This window comes from Telmatherina bonti (assembly GCF_933228915.1).
Source record: "Telmatherina bonti genome assembly, chromosome: 18".
In the NCBI taxonomy this organism is placed as follows: domain Eukaryota; kingdom Metazoa; phylum Chordata; class Actinopteri; order Atheriniformes; family Telmatherinidae; genus Telmatherina; species Telmatherina bonti.
Genome location: NC_136616.1, coordinates 32,890,693 through 32,905,485, shown reverse-complemented (window position 1 = coordinate 32,905,485; position 14,793 = coordinate 32,890,693). Strand labels below are relative to the sequence as shown.

The following is a 14,793-nucleotide window of genomic DNA, read 5'->3' as shown; positions in this document are numbered from 1 at the left end:
TTTATCGGCTAATTTGAGCCAAATGAAGAAAGACTAATTGTGTCACAGTGAATTGTGTTTTGAGGTTAGAATGGATTGTTTTCAATCGTCCATTCATCTTCTGTATTATGAAGACTTTCTTAGACTGAAAGGTTTCCCTGTTTCCTATAAATTATTCAAGTTAGTCAATAATAATACTCCGACTGGAGTCCCTCAGCTGATGAAAGGCAACGTTGAGAGAAGACAACAGGTTATAGAAACTTCTTTATTTATAGATGGAATAGAAATTAAAAGTAGTCACTGCAACATCAACATGTTAGAAACTATTCCACAAACTGAGTAAAACAACTTCACTGTATTTATCCAACAAATGTCTATTTGACAAAGTTTGTAAACACTGATTTAAAAAATGTCAATTTTGCAACAATGTCAGGATTCTGTAAACTACTAGAGAATTATCTGACCTTAAAAGCCAATCTTGCTCTACATCTGGAAGCCAAAAATATTCTTCTATATTATGAAAATAAATATGGAGGAGTTAAAAGTGTCATTCACTATTTAACCCTGGAGAACCCAAGAACACTTTATTTTCTTTTGAAAATGATGAACTATGCATTGAATGTCTGCTGTAAATTCACTGAACACCAAAATGTCCACTTTTTCAATTTTAATCCTTTGTTCCCTAATTTAGGATTTGTGCCAAATTTGACCCTTTGGGCTTTAGGTGTATTATTTCAGAAAATCATAAGAACAAACACTGTCAATGTAAAGTATTTTATATTTAGGAAAATCATCAGTCAGCGACACCAATACATTTAACAATGTTTTCATTTCTTTTTTGTTGCATGTTAGAGCTGGATTTCAAATGCAAAACACACTTTGGCCAATGGAAACCAGAACACAAGGCCATAATTACGACACCAACAGTATGGGTCATTGATTATCCAAAATTTTGTTCTGCTGGAAAGAGGAACTCACATTAGACATTGTGAGTCTTTAAAGCAATTTCTAGTTTTGTTTATACAGAGAGAAACTGCACATTTTTCATGTGCATATAACACGTCAACTCCTCCCATGGAGGCATTGTACTCCTTGATGATGTTCAGCTGATCAGTATAGATGTCCTCTTTTTTTGGACTTGTCCCAGCACCAAGCTTTTCCCAAAGGCTCTGGTCCAGCATATGTTGACCTCAAAGTGGCAGCTTTCATGTCTTGTCATTTCAAACAAACAGTGTTGGTGTCACTTTGATAATAACAGGATAATCACAGCTGTTCTCAGACAAGTCTTTGTCCATCATCAAGTTGCACCTCAACATGTGATTCCTTTTGCCAATCATTTCTCAATGAGGCGCATTGAGGTATAGAAATTGTCAGTGAAAATCAGGAAATGTACTTTATCTGCAAGTTATTGGCATAGCTTCACCACAATGTTTCCACCAACTCCCGACTGACTCTTCCCTTTTTCTTTATTATATCCACGTTTTTCTTATATATGAAAAGATATCAGAATTTACTTTATTAGTCTCTGACCATGTACTACCAAGGTAACAGTAAAATACAAATTAATTTGTTTAAAGGCTTTAGTCAAATGCGGGACTGTCACCATTCTCCATTTACAAAGTCATCCAAAATAACCAAAGGGTCATTTCTGTCCCAGCATTTTTTTGACCCACACACTCAAAAATAGAGGTACCAGCTTGTACCTAAAACGGTACAAATGCTTGTCGCTGGGGGTGTACTCTTTTGAGAGACATTTCTGTACCCTTCAGTTCTGGTCTATTTTTGTACCTTATCAAGTTCAACCTCACCTTATCAAGTTATGTTTTTTTATGTTTTCACAGGATTAGGCCTGGTCCATTCCACTTAGCAATATTATCTTATCTTTAATCTAGAAATAATCTTCAAAAACTCAAAACACTGACCAGACATACACTTAGTTTGCAGCATCTGACCTTCATTGTCTGGTGTAGTAAATGACTGTTAAGTAGTACTACTGTCATCACTCAACTCTGCTCTAGTTTGTAACATTACAGCCATTAACATTACATTTTTCAATGCTGCAGGTACCCTTATGGTCAAAATGGTACAAATTTGTACTTTATGTCACTTTGAACCCTTTTTCGTACTCTGGAGGTGCTTCTGGTCTCTTAAAGACCAGTATTGTACTTTTGAGAGAACGTTTCTTTAAAATGTACCTATAGGTACAGAAATGTCCTTATCTTGTACCTCTATTTTTGAGAGTGCACACACCCAGAGGGTCATTTTTGGCACATCCTTTTTAAAACAAGCTCAGTCACTAATTTATCCAAAAAGAGCATAAAATGTATTTCTAGGCCTTCTGCATGCTAAAACTAAACAGGTTAGCAAAAAAATTAACAATTGTACCAACCTTTGGTTTCCTGAAAAGACTATTTTGTTTGGTAGGTTTCCAGCTCAACAAAACAACATGTAGTCAGGCATATTGCCACACTAGCTCATGTCAGGTCAATATCCATCCACTAAGTGTCTCTGTGCAGAGGTCAGAAGTGGCACTTTGGGATTTTGGAGTCAAATTTGACATTTTTTTTTATGTTTGTTCATTTTGGGCAGCAGCAATTAACAATGGCCTATTCTGACCCCGTGGGTTCAAGGAATTAAATGCACAAATATATAATTTAATATATTAGTAATTTCTTCAAATACAATTCATTGCATGTAATAGTGAAATAATTTAATGAATTATATATATATATATATATATATATATATATATATATATATATATATATATATATATACATACTGATATATTTAATTATATATTTGTGCACAATTTATTTCCAATTTTAAATCATTAATGACACATTTAATTAATTAATTTATTAATTATTGAATTAATACATTGTGGCACTTTTACTCCTCCAGAAATCAATCTCCCAATATTCAATTTTTAGTCGGCTTAATAATTCGTTTTGCTAAATCACATCCATGAAGCTGCATTTTCCAAATCGCTTCCAATTTGTTACATATCAAACAGACTTCAAGAAATGTTTCCAGTCTATAGAATTAATAGAAAATACGAAATACCTTAGATGCATGAATATAATTAAAACTTTTCTCATAGAAGCGTAGTTGCCAGGCTAATACTTCAGATGCTTCGGAACTTGTTGGGTCTGAGCTATACTACATATTTTATTGATGCCTTTTCACTTTTTTTCTCCCATATTTGAAGTTTCGTGGTTCCGTGTTTTCGTTCCTCCTGTATAATGATAGGTTCCACTTTCTCGGACCAATTATTCATTTTGTCGATACATCTTTGTTCATCTCTGTGGCTACTCAAAACAAACTGACAACTTGGCGGATGGCAGCCACATTTATACATATGCACGGTAACCAGCGTCAGGAACAAGCTGAATCAAACGAGGTAAAACCATCTTGACTACGTGGCAGGGTGCAGCCTGCCTGTGCCTTTCTATTTATATAGCCTACATCATACCTGCCCAGGTTACTATATAGCGGCAGCAACAAGGTGAGTTTCTGGTTTCCTGTTTTATTTTGTAGTTTTTCCTGTTTAGTTCTATTTGTTCTTGTTTAGCTTCATGGATTTTCTATTGTAGTTCACCTGGGTTCATTTACTAGATTTGTTTCACCTGTTTCTTGTTTGATTTTCCAGTGTATTTATACCCCTCTGTCACGGCGGGCCGTGGAGATGGTGAAGGAGTGGACCCAAATGCAGAAACGAGGGAACAGAGATGCAGGTTCAAGACCAATTTATTTTCCATTCGAGGAACCCAGGAGACTATGAACAGTCAAACTAACTGAGTAACAAAATGATCCCGCACCCAAGGAGTGAAACTGAGGGGTATAAATACACAGGAAAACCAAACAAGAAACAGGTGAACGGAATGAACTGAAACAAGACCCGGTGAACTCAATGAACAGGAAATCAATGAAGCTAAACAAGAACCAAGGGAACTAAACAGGAAAGACTACAAAATAAAACAGGAAGCCCGAAAACAAAGCACAGAAAAAACCCAAATCGTGACATTACCCTCCCTTCAAGGGCCAGCCACCGGACAGCCCAAAAAGTCTAGAGTCCAGAGACGGGTGGGAGGAGGGGGCCCAGAGGAGGGACCAGGGGAAAAACAAAAAAAAAAAAGTCCCGGGACACAGGGCCAGGGGGAGAGTCCAAACGGCCCAACTCAGGAAAACAGTCCGGGGGCAGAGACGAACGGGGTTGATTGGCTCTGGAGGACGGCTGGGAGGCCGAGACGACGGGGGCAGGCCTGGCTCTGGATCCCCCTCGTCGGACACTGGAGACGGAGGAGAAGGAGCGACCTCCTCCTCGGAGACTGGAGACGGAGGAGAAGGAGCGACCTCCTCCTCGGACACAGGGGCTGGTGCTGGGGCCGGTGGAGGAGGAGCGACCTCCTCGTCGGGCGTTGGGGCCGGTGGAGGAGGAGCGACCTCCTCGTCGGGCGTTGGGGCCGGTGGAGGAGGAGCGACCTCCTCGTCGGGTGCTGGGGCCGGTGGAGGAGGAGCGACCTCCTCGTCGGGCGTTGGGGCCGGTGGAGGAGGAGCGACCTCCTCGTCGGGCGCTGGGGCCGGTGGAGGAGGAGCGACCTCCTCGTCGGGTGCTGGGGCCGGTGGAGGAGGAGCGACCTCCTCGTCGGGCGCTGGGGCCGGTGGAGGAGGAGCGACCTCCTCGTCGGGAACTTGGGTCGGAGGAGCAGTGTCCATCTCCTGGACCCCCTCAGGAACTCGGGACAGAGGAGGAGCGTCCCAACCTGGGACCCCCTCTGGAAATCGGAGCAGAGGAGGTGGATGGGTTCTGGGCGCTGGCGTGGGAGCCTGCGGCGCCGGACGGGTTCTGGGCGCTGGCGTGGGAGCCTACAGCGACGGAGATGTGGACCTGGGCTGGGACGCAGGCGGCGGGGACACTGGGGACGTGGGCCTCGGAGCAGGAGGCAAAGGGGAGCAATGTTGTTTGCAGTCCCGCCTCCTCCTAGCCATCCCAGCAGTCCATTTAAGCCCTTGTCTGAAGATGAACCCGTATCGGCTGATTTTCTCCGCTGGGTCGACGTCTGGCTGGATCATTCTGTCACGGCGGGCCGTGGAGATGGTGAAGGAGTGGACCCAAATGCAGAAACGAGGGAACAGAGATGCAGGTTCAAGACCAATTTATTTTCCATTCGAGGAACCCAGGAGACTACGAACAGTCAAACTAACTGAGTAACAAAATGATCCCACACCCAAGGAGTGAAACTGAGGGGTATGAATACACAGGAAAACTAAACAAGAAACAGGTGAACGGAATGAACTGAAACAAGACCCGGTGAACTCAATGAACAGGAAATCAATGAAGCTAAACAAGAACCAAGGGAACTAAACAGGAAAGACTACAAAATAAAACAGGAAGCCCGAAAACAAAGCACAGAAAAAACTTAAGTCGTGACACCCCTCTGTTTCAGTTTATGGTTGTTGGTTCATTTTGTTAGTTCTGCCCTCATCTTGTTCTGGAATAAATTTATCTTCGACCTGCATCCTGTTTTCCCTCATCTTTGCATTTGGGTCCACACCACATGTCCACTGCCACCGTGACAGTCGTAACGGCAATACGGGAAATAATTTCTCTAAACATGTCGAGACTATTTCTCCTAGTTATTTCTGCTGGCTGCGTACTCCAAACATTCCCACATATCTTTGATTTTTGAAGAACCAGGAGAAATAGTTTGAACATGTCTAGAGAAAGTAGGTGTGGCCAGAGAAAGAGGAGAGGTTTTGGGGAAGGGTAGAGAGAGAATCGAAACCTAAAGTCAAACTGGTTTTGTCGGTGCTGTTTGTGTGTTTTGTGTCGAGATGATGTTAAAAACTTTAATCACGGAGTCGGTTTTTCTCATTGTCTTCTGTTTACTTTCTCACACGGAAGGTAAGTTATAACAGAGACCACCAGTGAGACCTGGTCAGGTAGTTTCTGCTCTTTACTGCTTCCTTCTTTGTCTTGAGCCTTTCGGTTTGTCACCAAAACATGTGGGTGTCATGGCGTTTGGGTTAGACAGAAGCACGGATGGAGTTTTTTTTTTCTTTTTAAATCCAGCATCATAGAATAATCAATGTAACAAGCTAAATTTATATCGACTCTAACAGGCTTCTGTAAATGTTTGGTAATAAGATTTCAGCTGAGCAGCTGTCGTTATAATTCTGATTTGAGGAAACATTGGATAGATAAAATATCTAACAGCCATATCAAATAATTATATGTTGTTTGTCAATATGTGTTTGTTGATGGTCTTTCTTTTATTTATATTAAATACACGGGACATTTTTCCTTTTCACACGCAGCTTTACAGACGTTTTGTTTTTATCGAAAGTGAAACAACATTGAACCCTTTCATGCATAGTAGCAGGATCGTGGATCCCTCTGCAAGTTTTCTTCTTCCAAATTCATGAACAATGTCGGATGGTGTATTTGTAAATAAACCACCTCAGTGAATGTTAGTGAGTCATAAGATACATTACCACTCACTGAAGAATAATTAAATATATGATAGAAATGAACACAAATGCATCCACTCTAATTACATAGATTTGTCTTTGTGATAAATAGGAAAAGAAAATGATAGTTTTATTTAAAAAATATTTACATAATATAATTATTATACATTATTTCATAAATATTTTGTGGAATGCGTTAAAATAAAACATAAATATCAATAATAAACAAAGTATCATTGCATATGTCTAGAGGCAAAATACTGTATTTAACAAATGTTGCATTGTTTGTTATTAATTCCTGCATGAAAGGGTTAATGAACTAAGTTCAGAAATCATACTGCTTGTTTTAAACAATGTAACTTGATGAGTTTTATTGTTAGAATGTTTTCCGCTTCATTTCCACAGTAATTGCCACTATCAACCCTTATGCATCAGTTTTATTTACTACCCTCTTTAGTAATAATAACTTAATTAATTTCACAAACAGGCGATAAAACCTCAAATAATCTTTTTTTCTGGCATAGATTTCTTGAAAACTTCAGCACTGCAGAAAACTAACAAACTCTGACATGATTTTTAGAACTCTTACCACTTAAATTAGAGTTTAATGTCGTTGTTTTAGGAGAGGAATGTCCAATGAAGTCACATTAAAACCACATTTTCTATTTAATAGCTACAAAGTAAAATGATGATCTTTATATTTAGAGCAACAAGGAATTTTTTAAACTTCACTGTGGAGTGCTGATCAGAAGTTTGTCTAATTTATATCAAACATTTGTTTCTTCTTCAGGTGAAACTGAGATATTTTGCTCCTCTGAGCCGATAATATCACCCTGCAGCTCCACCGTTGTTCTGCCGTGTCGCCTCGACCCCCAGCAGGATGCAACACACACCACAGTGAAATGGACTCAGCAGGACCATGTCGTACACATTTGTAAAGATGGAGAAGACGTTGCTGGAGAACAAACAGAAAGGTTTGAAGGACGTACATCTCTGTTCTCTGAAGGTCTCAGAAAAGGAAATCTGTCTCTGGAACTTTCCTCTTTAAAACTCTCCGACTCTGGAAGATACAAGTGTTCCTTTCAGGACGGATCAGAGGAGAAGAGTTGTCATGTTGCTCTCATTGTTGGTAAGTTCATAAAATATTGTCCACATAATAAAAACTGCAACGTTCTGCTTTCCACACCTCCTTCTTTTTCCATTATTACCCTTAAATCCCTAAATATTATTGCTACAACAGCAGCATGATGTTGGTGATGTTAAAGGAGTTAAGTGATAAACAGAGACTAGAATAAAGTATTGATGGACATCAGATGCTTTGATTGGATCATTTATTACACAGAAAGAGTTTTTGCTGAATTTAACCCTTAATTCAGATTTTGTTTGTTTGTTTACATAACTAATAAACACCCTTTCCATGTCTCTGATGTAGCAGCTGCTCGTCTTGGACTTCAAGTTCTCGTCTAAATTTAGTTGTTTGTTTTTTCCAGGAAGGTCTGAAGTGATCAGATCACATGATCCAATCCCAGCAGAGTCGGGTCAGGATGTGATTCTACCATGTCACCTGGAACCTCCGTTTGATGTGTCCACTCTGACAGTGGAGTGGAGACACAATAATACTGTGGTGCATAAATATAGAAGTTCTGGAGACTATCCAGATGTTCAACACCAGAAGTTTAAAGGCAGAACGTCTCTGTTTCATGATGAAATGATTCATGGAAACATTTCCCTCAAACTGGAGAACATAACTAAAGATGATGCAGGAATTTACACCTGCTTTGTTCCTAAACTCAACTGTCAGGTGAAAAGAGGAAACATCAGTCTGATAGTTGGTGAGTATTGATGAAGACATTAAACTAAATGAAACATTGTTTTATAAAATATTTACATAAATATCCAGTTTGTATTTTCTGTGTGTGGAACATCATGTAAACATGTTTCTATTCAACCTGAATATTTAGTGTTATTTTCTCTTACAGTGTCGAACGATGAAGAAACAAACAAGAAAGGTCAGATTTTTATTATTAAAAATGCAAAAAATTAAAATAGAAAATCTTTTTAAGTCCTAAAGTTTTTGCTCAACTTTTGCATTTTCAGTGTAAATGAATGAAAATAATTAGAAGTTTTAACTTTTAGAAATCATCAAACTGTAACTTTTCTCTTTGCTGCAAATCAGCTAAATATTCTGCTGATAAACTTCTGGTTGTTTCTTTCTTTAAATTCTGACTTTATTTCATGTTTTGTATAAATTTAGTTTTTGTTTTTATTTGTTCTTTCCATAAACATGTTCTTTATCTCTAACCAGCAGCTGGTCACCAGCCGAGATCTTCACCTGAACAACCTGATAAGACACAGAACAGCAACGGTAAATAACATCACAGAACTGTTAATAAAATAATAAACTGTATATTATTTACAGTATAAAACATTTTCTCTCCACCAGCAGGAAACAAATATTAAACTGGTGTCCAGTTAAATGATGGATCAGATTATAATGACTTAAAGTTGAAGTTTTATTTGTATGTTTTTGTTTTTAATGGAATCAGTTTAACCTTTGTTTTACTATTTATATTATTTCTCTGTTTTGCAGGACTTTACTTTGGTCTTGGTGTTGCTGCTGTTCTCCTTGTTGTCTTTGCTGCTGTTTGTCTTTACAAGCGTAAGTCTCAGTTTTCTCCTCTTTTTATTTCCAGCAGATTCTTTCCTTCTGAACTTTCAGATGAAGTAAAACAAACTAAATCTACATCTTTAATCACACGTAGAACGTTTTCACTGGTTTATACAGAAATATCATGAAGTTTTCATGGATCAGTCCAACACAAGGTGTGTGTTAATAAGAAGTGATGATGGCAGAATTTATTATAAATGCTGAGACTTCATGCTGCAGACAGAAAGTTTTATACTTTAACATGTTATTCTTGTTTTCACTCCTAAATAAATCAGATCAATGATGCAGAAAAGCAAAATAAACACATTTTAAAACATGAACATGAGCAGAGTATTGAAGTGAAACTAATGAACCAAGTTACACGTGTTTATAAAGCTTCTTCATCTGTAACTTGATTCATAAAAGAGTCAGAAATAAAGTTAATATTGGATTAAAGACAAATGTTTTACTGAACAAATAAACAATTTTTATGGAACAAAATATGAACTAATGACACAAAACTGTGCTTTACATGATAACAGATCTAAGATCTGATCACTAATCAATCAGTCATGTGACCCACAACCATAAGAGACACGTAGTAAACAGAGCAGGAACCTCCGTTTCTCTGTGACGGTTCATTTGATCGATACGGATCAATAATTTCACCTTTCTGAAAAAGAGCATCAACATAAAGAGTAAAAAGTGATCAAATCTGCATCAGATCAGTTTTATTGACTAAACTTAAAGAGCTCTGCTGTAATCCTCTGAAAAAGCCGTCCAGCAGACATTTTCCTCCAAAGTGAATTACACCTGAGACAGAACACCAGTATGACATTAAACAGGAGGAGGAATCCCAGTTCAGTGTTAAACAGACCTCTGGGGGTCCAGTTGGATACTGGTGCTGCCATGATTTCATCCCACATCTTCACGTTGGCATCAGAACACGCAGCTTATTCAGGGCTAAGTCGTCTCCGTCCACATTAAAGAAACAAAAAGTCTGTCAGGAACCAAAGTAAAGATGGAGATTTGGCTCCATCTCTAAAGCCACGTTTACCAGTCAGAAGACTCACAAAAACCAGAGACTTCTGTTAGACCTGGTCTTGTAACACCTCTGTTCCAGTTAGAGACTGTATATTTACACAGTATGGAGACATGTGAGCATGATTAGCACCAGACCATGCTGCCGTTGCCATGTGAACAAGATGAAAACATGAACCACTCAGGTGGTGGTGGATGATCTGGATCACTAAAACAAAGATGTCTGTCATTCTGTCCACACTTAAACACCACAGATCATCTGAAAACCTTCACCATGTGTAATGGGGACTTTACTGCGCTGGTCTGGTTCAGTATTGTTGTGATCGCGGAGTGTGCATTGGTTAAAATGCAAGAAAAAATCCAGGGGAATCCTTCAGGGTCCTTTATTCCAAGGTTTACATACTATATGGAATATACATGTGTGGGTGTGGTTCTGCCTCATGAACACACACTTAAGATAAAAAACACACAGAAGAACACACCACCATCCCCGAAGCTTCGGACCAAACTAATAAAAACTATTACTGAACATTTTAGCTCACAAGCGGCCTCTAGTGGTCGGCCTGAAAACTGCAGCCGAGGTACAACGCAACAATAAATAGTCCTGATAGAGTCCTGTCTTCTTAACACCATGGAAACTGTTTTCTTCTACCTGCAAACATGTAGACGAGGTCTTAGTGATGATCTTTGTGTTTGTTGTTTCTGCAGGGAATCGTTTGAGACGATACAGACATGAAGCTCTTCCACAGAAACATGGAATCATCTACAAACAATCTAGCATGACGGTAAGGACTTGTGTCTCTTTTTTATTTCTTTACTGACAGATAATTAATTTGACAACTTTAAGGGACTGATCATGATGCCGACAGATGTTCCTCCAGATGTCTGTGAAACAATCCTACACAGTTCTCTTTGGCTAAGTTCAGACTGCAGGTGTTTAATGTTCATTTCCGTTGTTTTGTTTTGTCAGATCTGATATTTTGTGTGGCCGTTCACATTAGCAGAGTAATTAAAACCCTGAAGTTCTCCTCGTGTACAGGAGATGAATAACATGACGCTTCACCCCCCCACTTGGAACAGACCCACATGCACTGCAGGTCAATAACCAACGTGTCCCACAGTGGCAGCAGTTCAAGCTGTTTAGCAGTGGAAGTATTCCCGGAGCGTCTCCCTCTAATTTAACCTTTCGCCTGTTGCTGTGTCGATGCAGAGTGATGTCATCGTCGCATTAATTATTATTTTAAACCACTTTGCTGCTCAGACTGCAGTTAGATTGCAAAAATAATCTGATCTGTATCAGATTTAAAACCACAAATAAAAGAGGCCCACATCGAAAAACTATGAAATAATTAAAACTGATAGATTTATGGTTTTTTTGTTTGCTTGTTTGTTTTTTTTTCACTAATGTACATGAAATATAACAGAAATATTCACTTCAAGATACTGTGTATTATTTTGTGTTGCAGAATGGTCATGAGACGGACATGATGACATCCGAAGAGTAAAAAACAACTCAACGGCAACTGCTCTGACTTCACTTCACTTCAGGTTCTGGAAGAGAAAAGGAGCCAGACGGCCTGAAGCAGTTCGACCGGGAGCAGATGGAAGATAGGTTTGAGATAAATGAGTCATTATTTCTGTAAATTACATTAATGTAGCTCTTCATGTGTAATTACAGTGTAAATACACTCTCCGTGTATGTGTGGGTTCTCTCTGAGTTCTCCAGCTTCCTCCCAGTTAACTAGTTACTCTAGTTACTGGCCTTAGGAGTGAGTGTGAGTGGTTGTTTGTCTCTGTGTGGCCCTGTGATGGACTGACGAGCTGTCCAGGCTGTCCTATCCCAGCTGTCTTTCACCCAGAGACTGCTGGGATAGGCTTCAGCTTCCCCGTGACTCTTCATTAGACTAAGTAGTTAGGATAATGAATGAATATTATATTATTTTATTTTATATTATATTATATTATATTATATTATATTATATTATATTATATTATATTATATTATATTATATTATATTATATAAAGAACATAGAATGATCATAGACACTTTAGGATCCCTGCTCCCCAGTTTGCCATAGCAACCAGTAGGGTGGATGATGTCATCAGTCTGTTGCAGTGACCTTGGAGGTACTGCATCCATTGTCCAGATTGTACATATTTATTTTTATATTATAATAGTTGTTCTATGTGGCTGGTTTTACCTGATTTATCTGTTACATGTGTTTGTTAAAATGATTTGTTTTATTTGTATGATTGAATTTATTTTTATGGCTGAATGAAGATGTCTGACATCTGGATGAGTTTTCTTTTCCTTCTCTTCTTTGCCATTAAATGCAAATTGTTTGTAATGCAAATTGTAATGCTGTTTTTGATCGACCACTATCTACTGTTGAAAAGACGAATAATTTATGGGTTTAACTAACAGATTTCTTACTTGTACAAATAAACCAGAACATGGAATTACTCAATGTTCTCTTCTGTTTTCTGTTTCCATTCATGATTAACGTCACGCCCAGCGCTTAACAAGTCATGACTAATAATGTACGCAGACCTGGAGTGGTGCAAAAAGCAGGTATGCACTGAATGCAGGAATGCAAAGCAATGGAGGGGAATTATTTCTAGTATGAATTTTCTGTATACACCATCTTTACATGTGGAACTGATATGATGAATAACGGAGGCACGTTACTGATGAGGCATCCCCGCTTCTTCATCTCAGCCCATCATCCCTCCAGAGGTTCCAGTGCCTCTACTGGGAGCATGATCATGGGAGGGCGCTGGAGATTTAAGGTTTTCATTTGAGTCTTGTCATCTGGAGCTAAATATGGTGAAACAGGAAAGGAAGTTCTCCAAACAGGGAATGGAAGATGGAGAAGGAGAAAAGTTTTGTTGTGATGAAGACAACTTCTCTAAGCTGCAGAGGTTCGGTAAGGATCATGTTGAGCAGGCGGCTGGAAAAACAAAACGGGAGAGAAAGAAGGTATAAAACATGAACAACAAGCCTCTAGTTGGGAGTGATGATGATGATGATGATGATGAACTGTTCTAATGGCAGAGAGGCTCCAGCTTCACTATAAAACAACTACAGAACTGATAAAACAGAATAAACTAGAAAATCAGTCGGAGAGCTCAAACCTCCTCCAAGCACAATGTTCAAGATTCCTTTGAAAGAATTCCTGGATCCAAACAGTGATCCGGACCACCACCGAAATGAAATCACTTCTTCCTTTTAACATTTCCAACAACTGCTGAAACTTTTAGAGATGTCTTGAACACAAACAAACATTAAAAACAACCTCATTGGTGGAGGTAACAACACTTTCATGTTTAATATAAAAAAAGCACAGATCCTAAAACATTGTGTGTTAAACAGTCAGTATGCAATCATCCTGATGACTTCTCTGCATTCTGAGTTCATCTGCTTGCTATCTGAATATTATTTAATTGTTACAGAAATACATCATAAAAAGTAAAAGTACTGCAGTGATTAAACTTTATCACCTTCATTCTTCTCTTCCAGCCTCTTGTAAAGACAGCGAGGTGGAACATCTCTAGAAGCTTCTTTTCAGCACATCTGGACAAACACTCATTTCTTATATATGACTGTATATCAGCAGCCTATCCTTCCAATAAACAGAACATTTACACAAATACTGCATTGCTAATGCGGTTAGAAAATGATTAGGTCATATTAAACTTTAACATTTAGTCATTTTGACATGATGTCGTGCATGATTTCTACTGGTTTAATGATGTTGTATATATATTGTTGTTCAGGTAAAATGTTGTCCAAGCAGCCTGCTGGTTCTTCATGAACACACCAGACAAACCTCCAGTTTGGGCCTGTTTTCTTCCTATTTCTTCCTGTTTTCTCGAAGCAGCACGTGACGACTCAGAGTCTTTTTATTCTAAACTTTTAAAATAAAAAATAAAAAAAAGATTTTCTTGATGTTGACAGCACGAGAAGCTCCATCATGAGGAACCTGCATCCCCCCCCCCCACCGTGTCTCGCTTTGCGGCCTGCAGCAGCAGCAGGAGGCTGACATGCCATGTAAAGATGCTTCTTTACAGAACATTGGAGCTTCTTTTAGTTTAGTTTCTCATATCTCTAAAATATTTCGTTGAGATATTTACGGGAAAATGAAATGGAAAAGCAATAAGATTTTATTTTGACTTTTTATTTAGTTTATTTGTTTCATCTATCCCATGGAAATATGTAGGCCTATAAAATAATAGATTTATGTAGGTTTATTTAAAAACATAATATGGTCATATTTATATAACAGAAATACTTTATAAAAACGGACTAGTTTTCTTGTCATGTTAATCCCTGAGGTAAAATTTGTCGTGATGTGTATGTATGAAATTCCTTTCTAGTTCAGGCTGTCCTTCAGTGAGTCGCGGTGTGTTTGGTGACTCAAATTTACCATCCTCACTTATTAAATGGGTAACAAGGAACAAGGAAATGACTGAATAAAAGTGAAAGGATATCGTGGAAAGAAAGACATGATAAATCCCGCGATCGTCTCTGACGACTGAAGCACTGTAAAGATTTACGTGTATTTATTTGTTTAGCCTGTATTTATTTAACATATTTTCGAGCCAAAACGGTGGCAGAGAAGATAAACTAATAAAAGAGAAAACACTTGAC

The 14,793-nt window shown here is 38.5% G+C and overlaps 1 protein-coding gene across 2 annotated transcripts; it reads left to right on the top strand.

The window, feature by feature from the left end:
* Positions 1–5,785: 5,785 nt before the first annotated feature.
* On the top strand, positions 5,786–12,055 carry LOC306769420 (selection and upkeep of intraepithelial T-cells protein 1-like). 2 transcript variants are annotated; one of them, XM_079258010.1, is made up of 8 exons: positions 5,786–5,887; positions 7,244–7,582; positions 7,944–8,285; positions 8,433–8,462; positions 8,762–8,818; positions 9,044–9,112; positions 10,850–10,926; positions 11,608–12,055. In XM_079258010.1, exons 1-8 carry the CDS (start codon positions 5,818–5,820, stop codon positions 11,644–11,646), a joined length of 1,023 nt encoding a protein of 340 aa, XP_079114136.1. In that variant the 5' UTR covers positions 5,786–5,817; the 3' UTR covers positions 11,647–12,055. The 2 variants fall into 2 exon arrangements, with proteins under 2 accessions (XP_079114136.1, XP_079114135.1); XM_079258009.1 differs by having other exon boundaries at positions 8,759–8,818.
* The last annotated feature ends 2,738 nt before the right edge of the window (positions 12,056–14,793 follow it).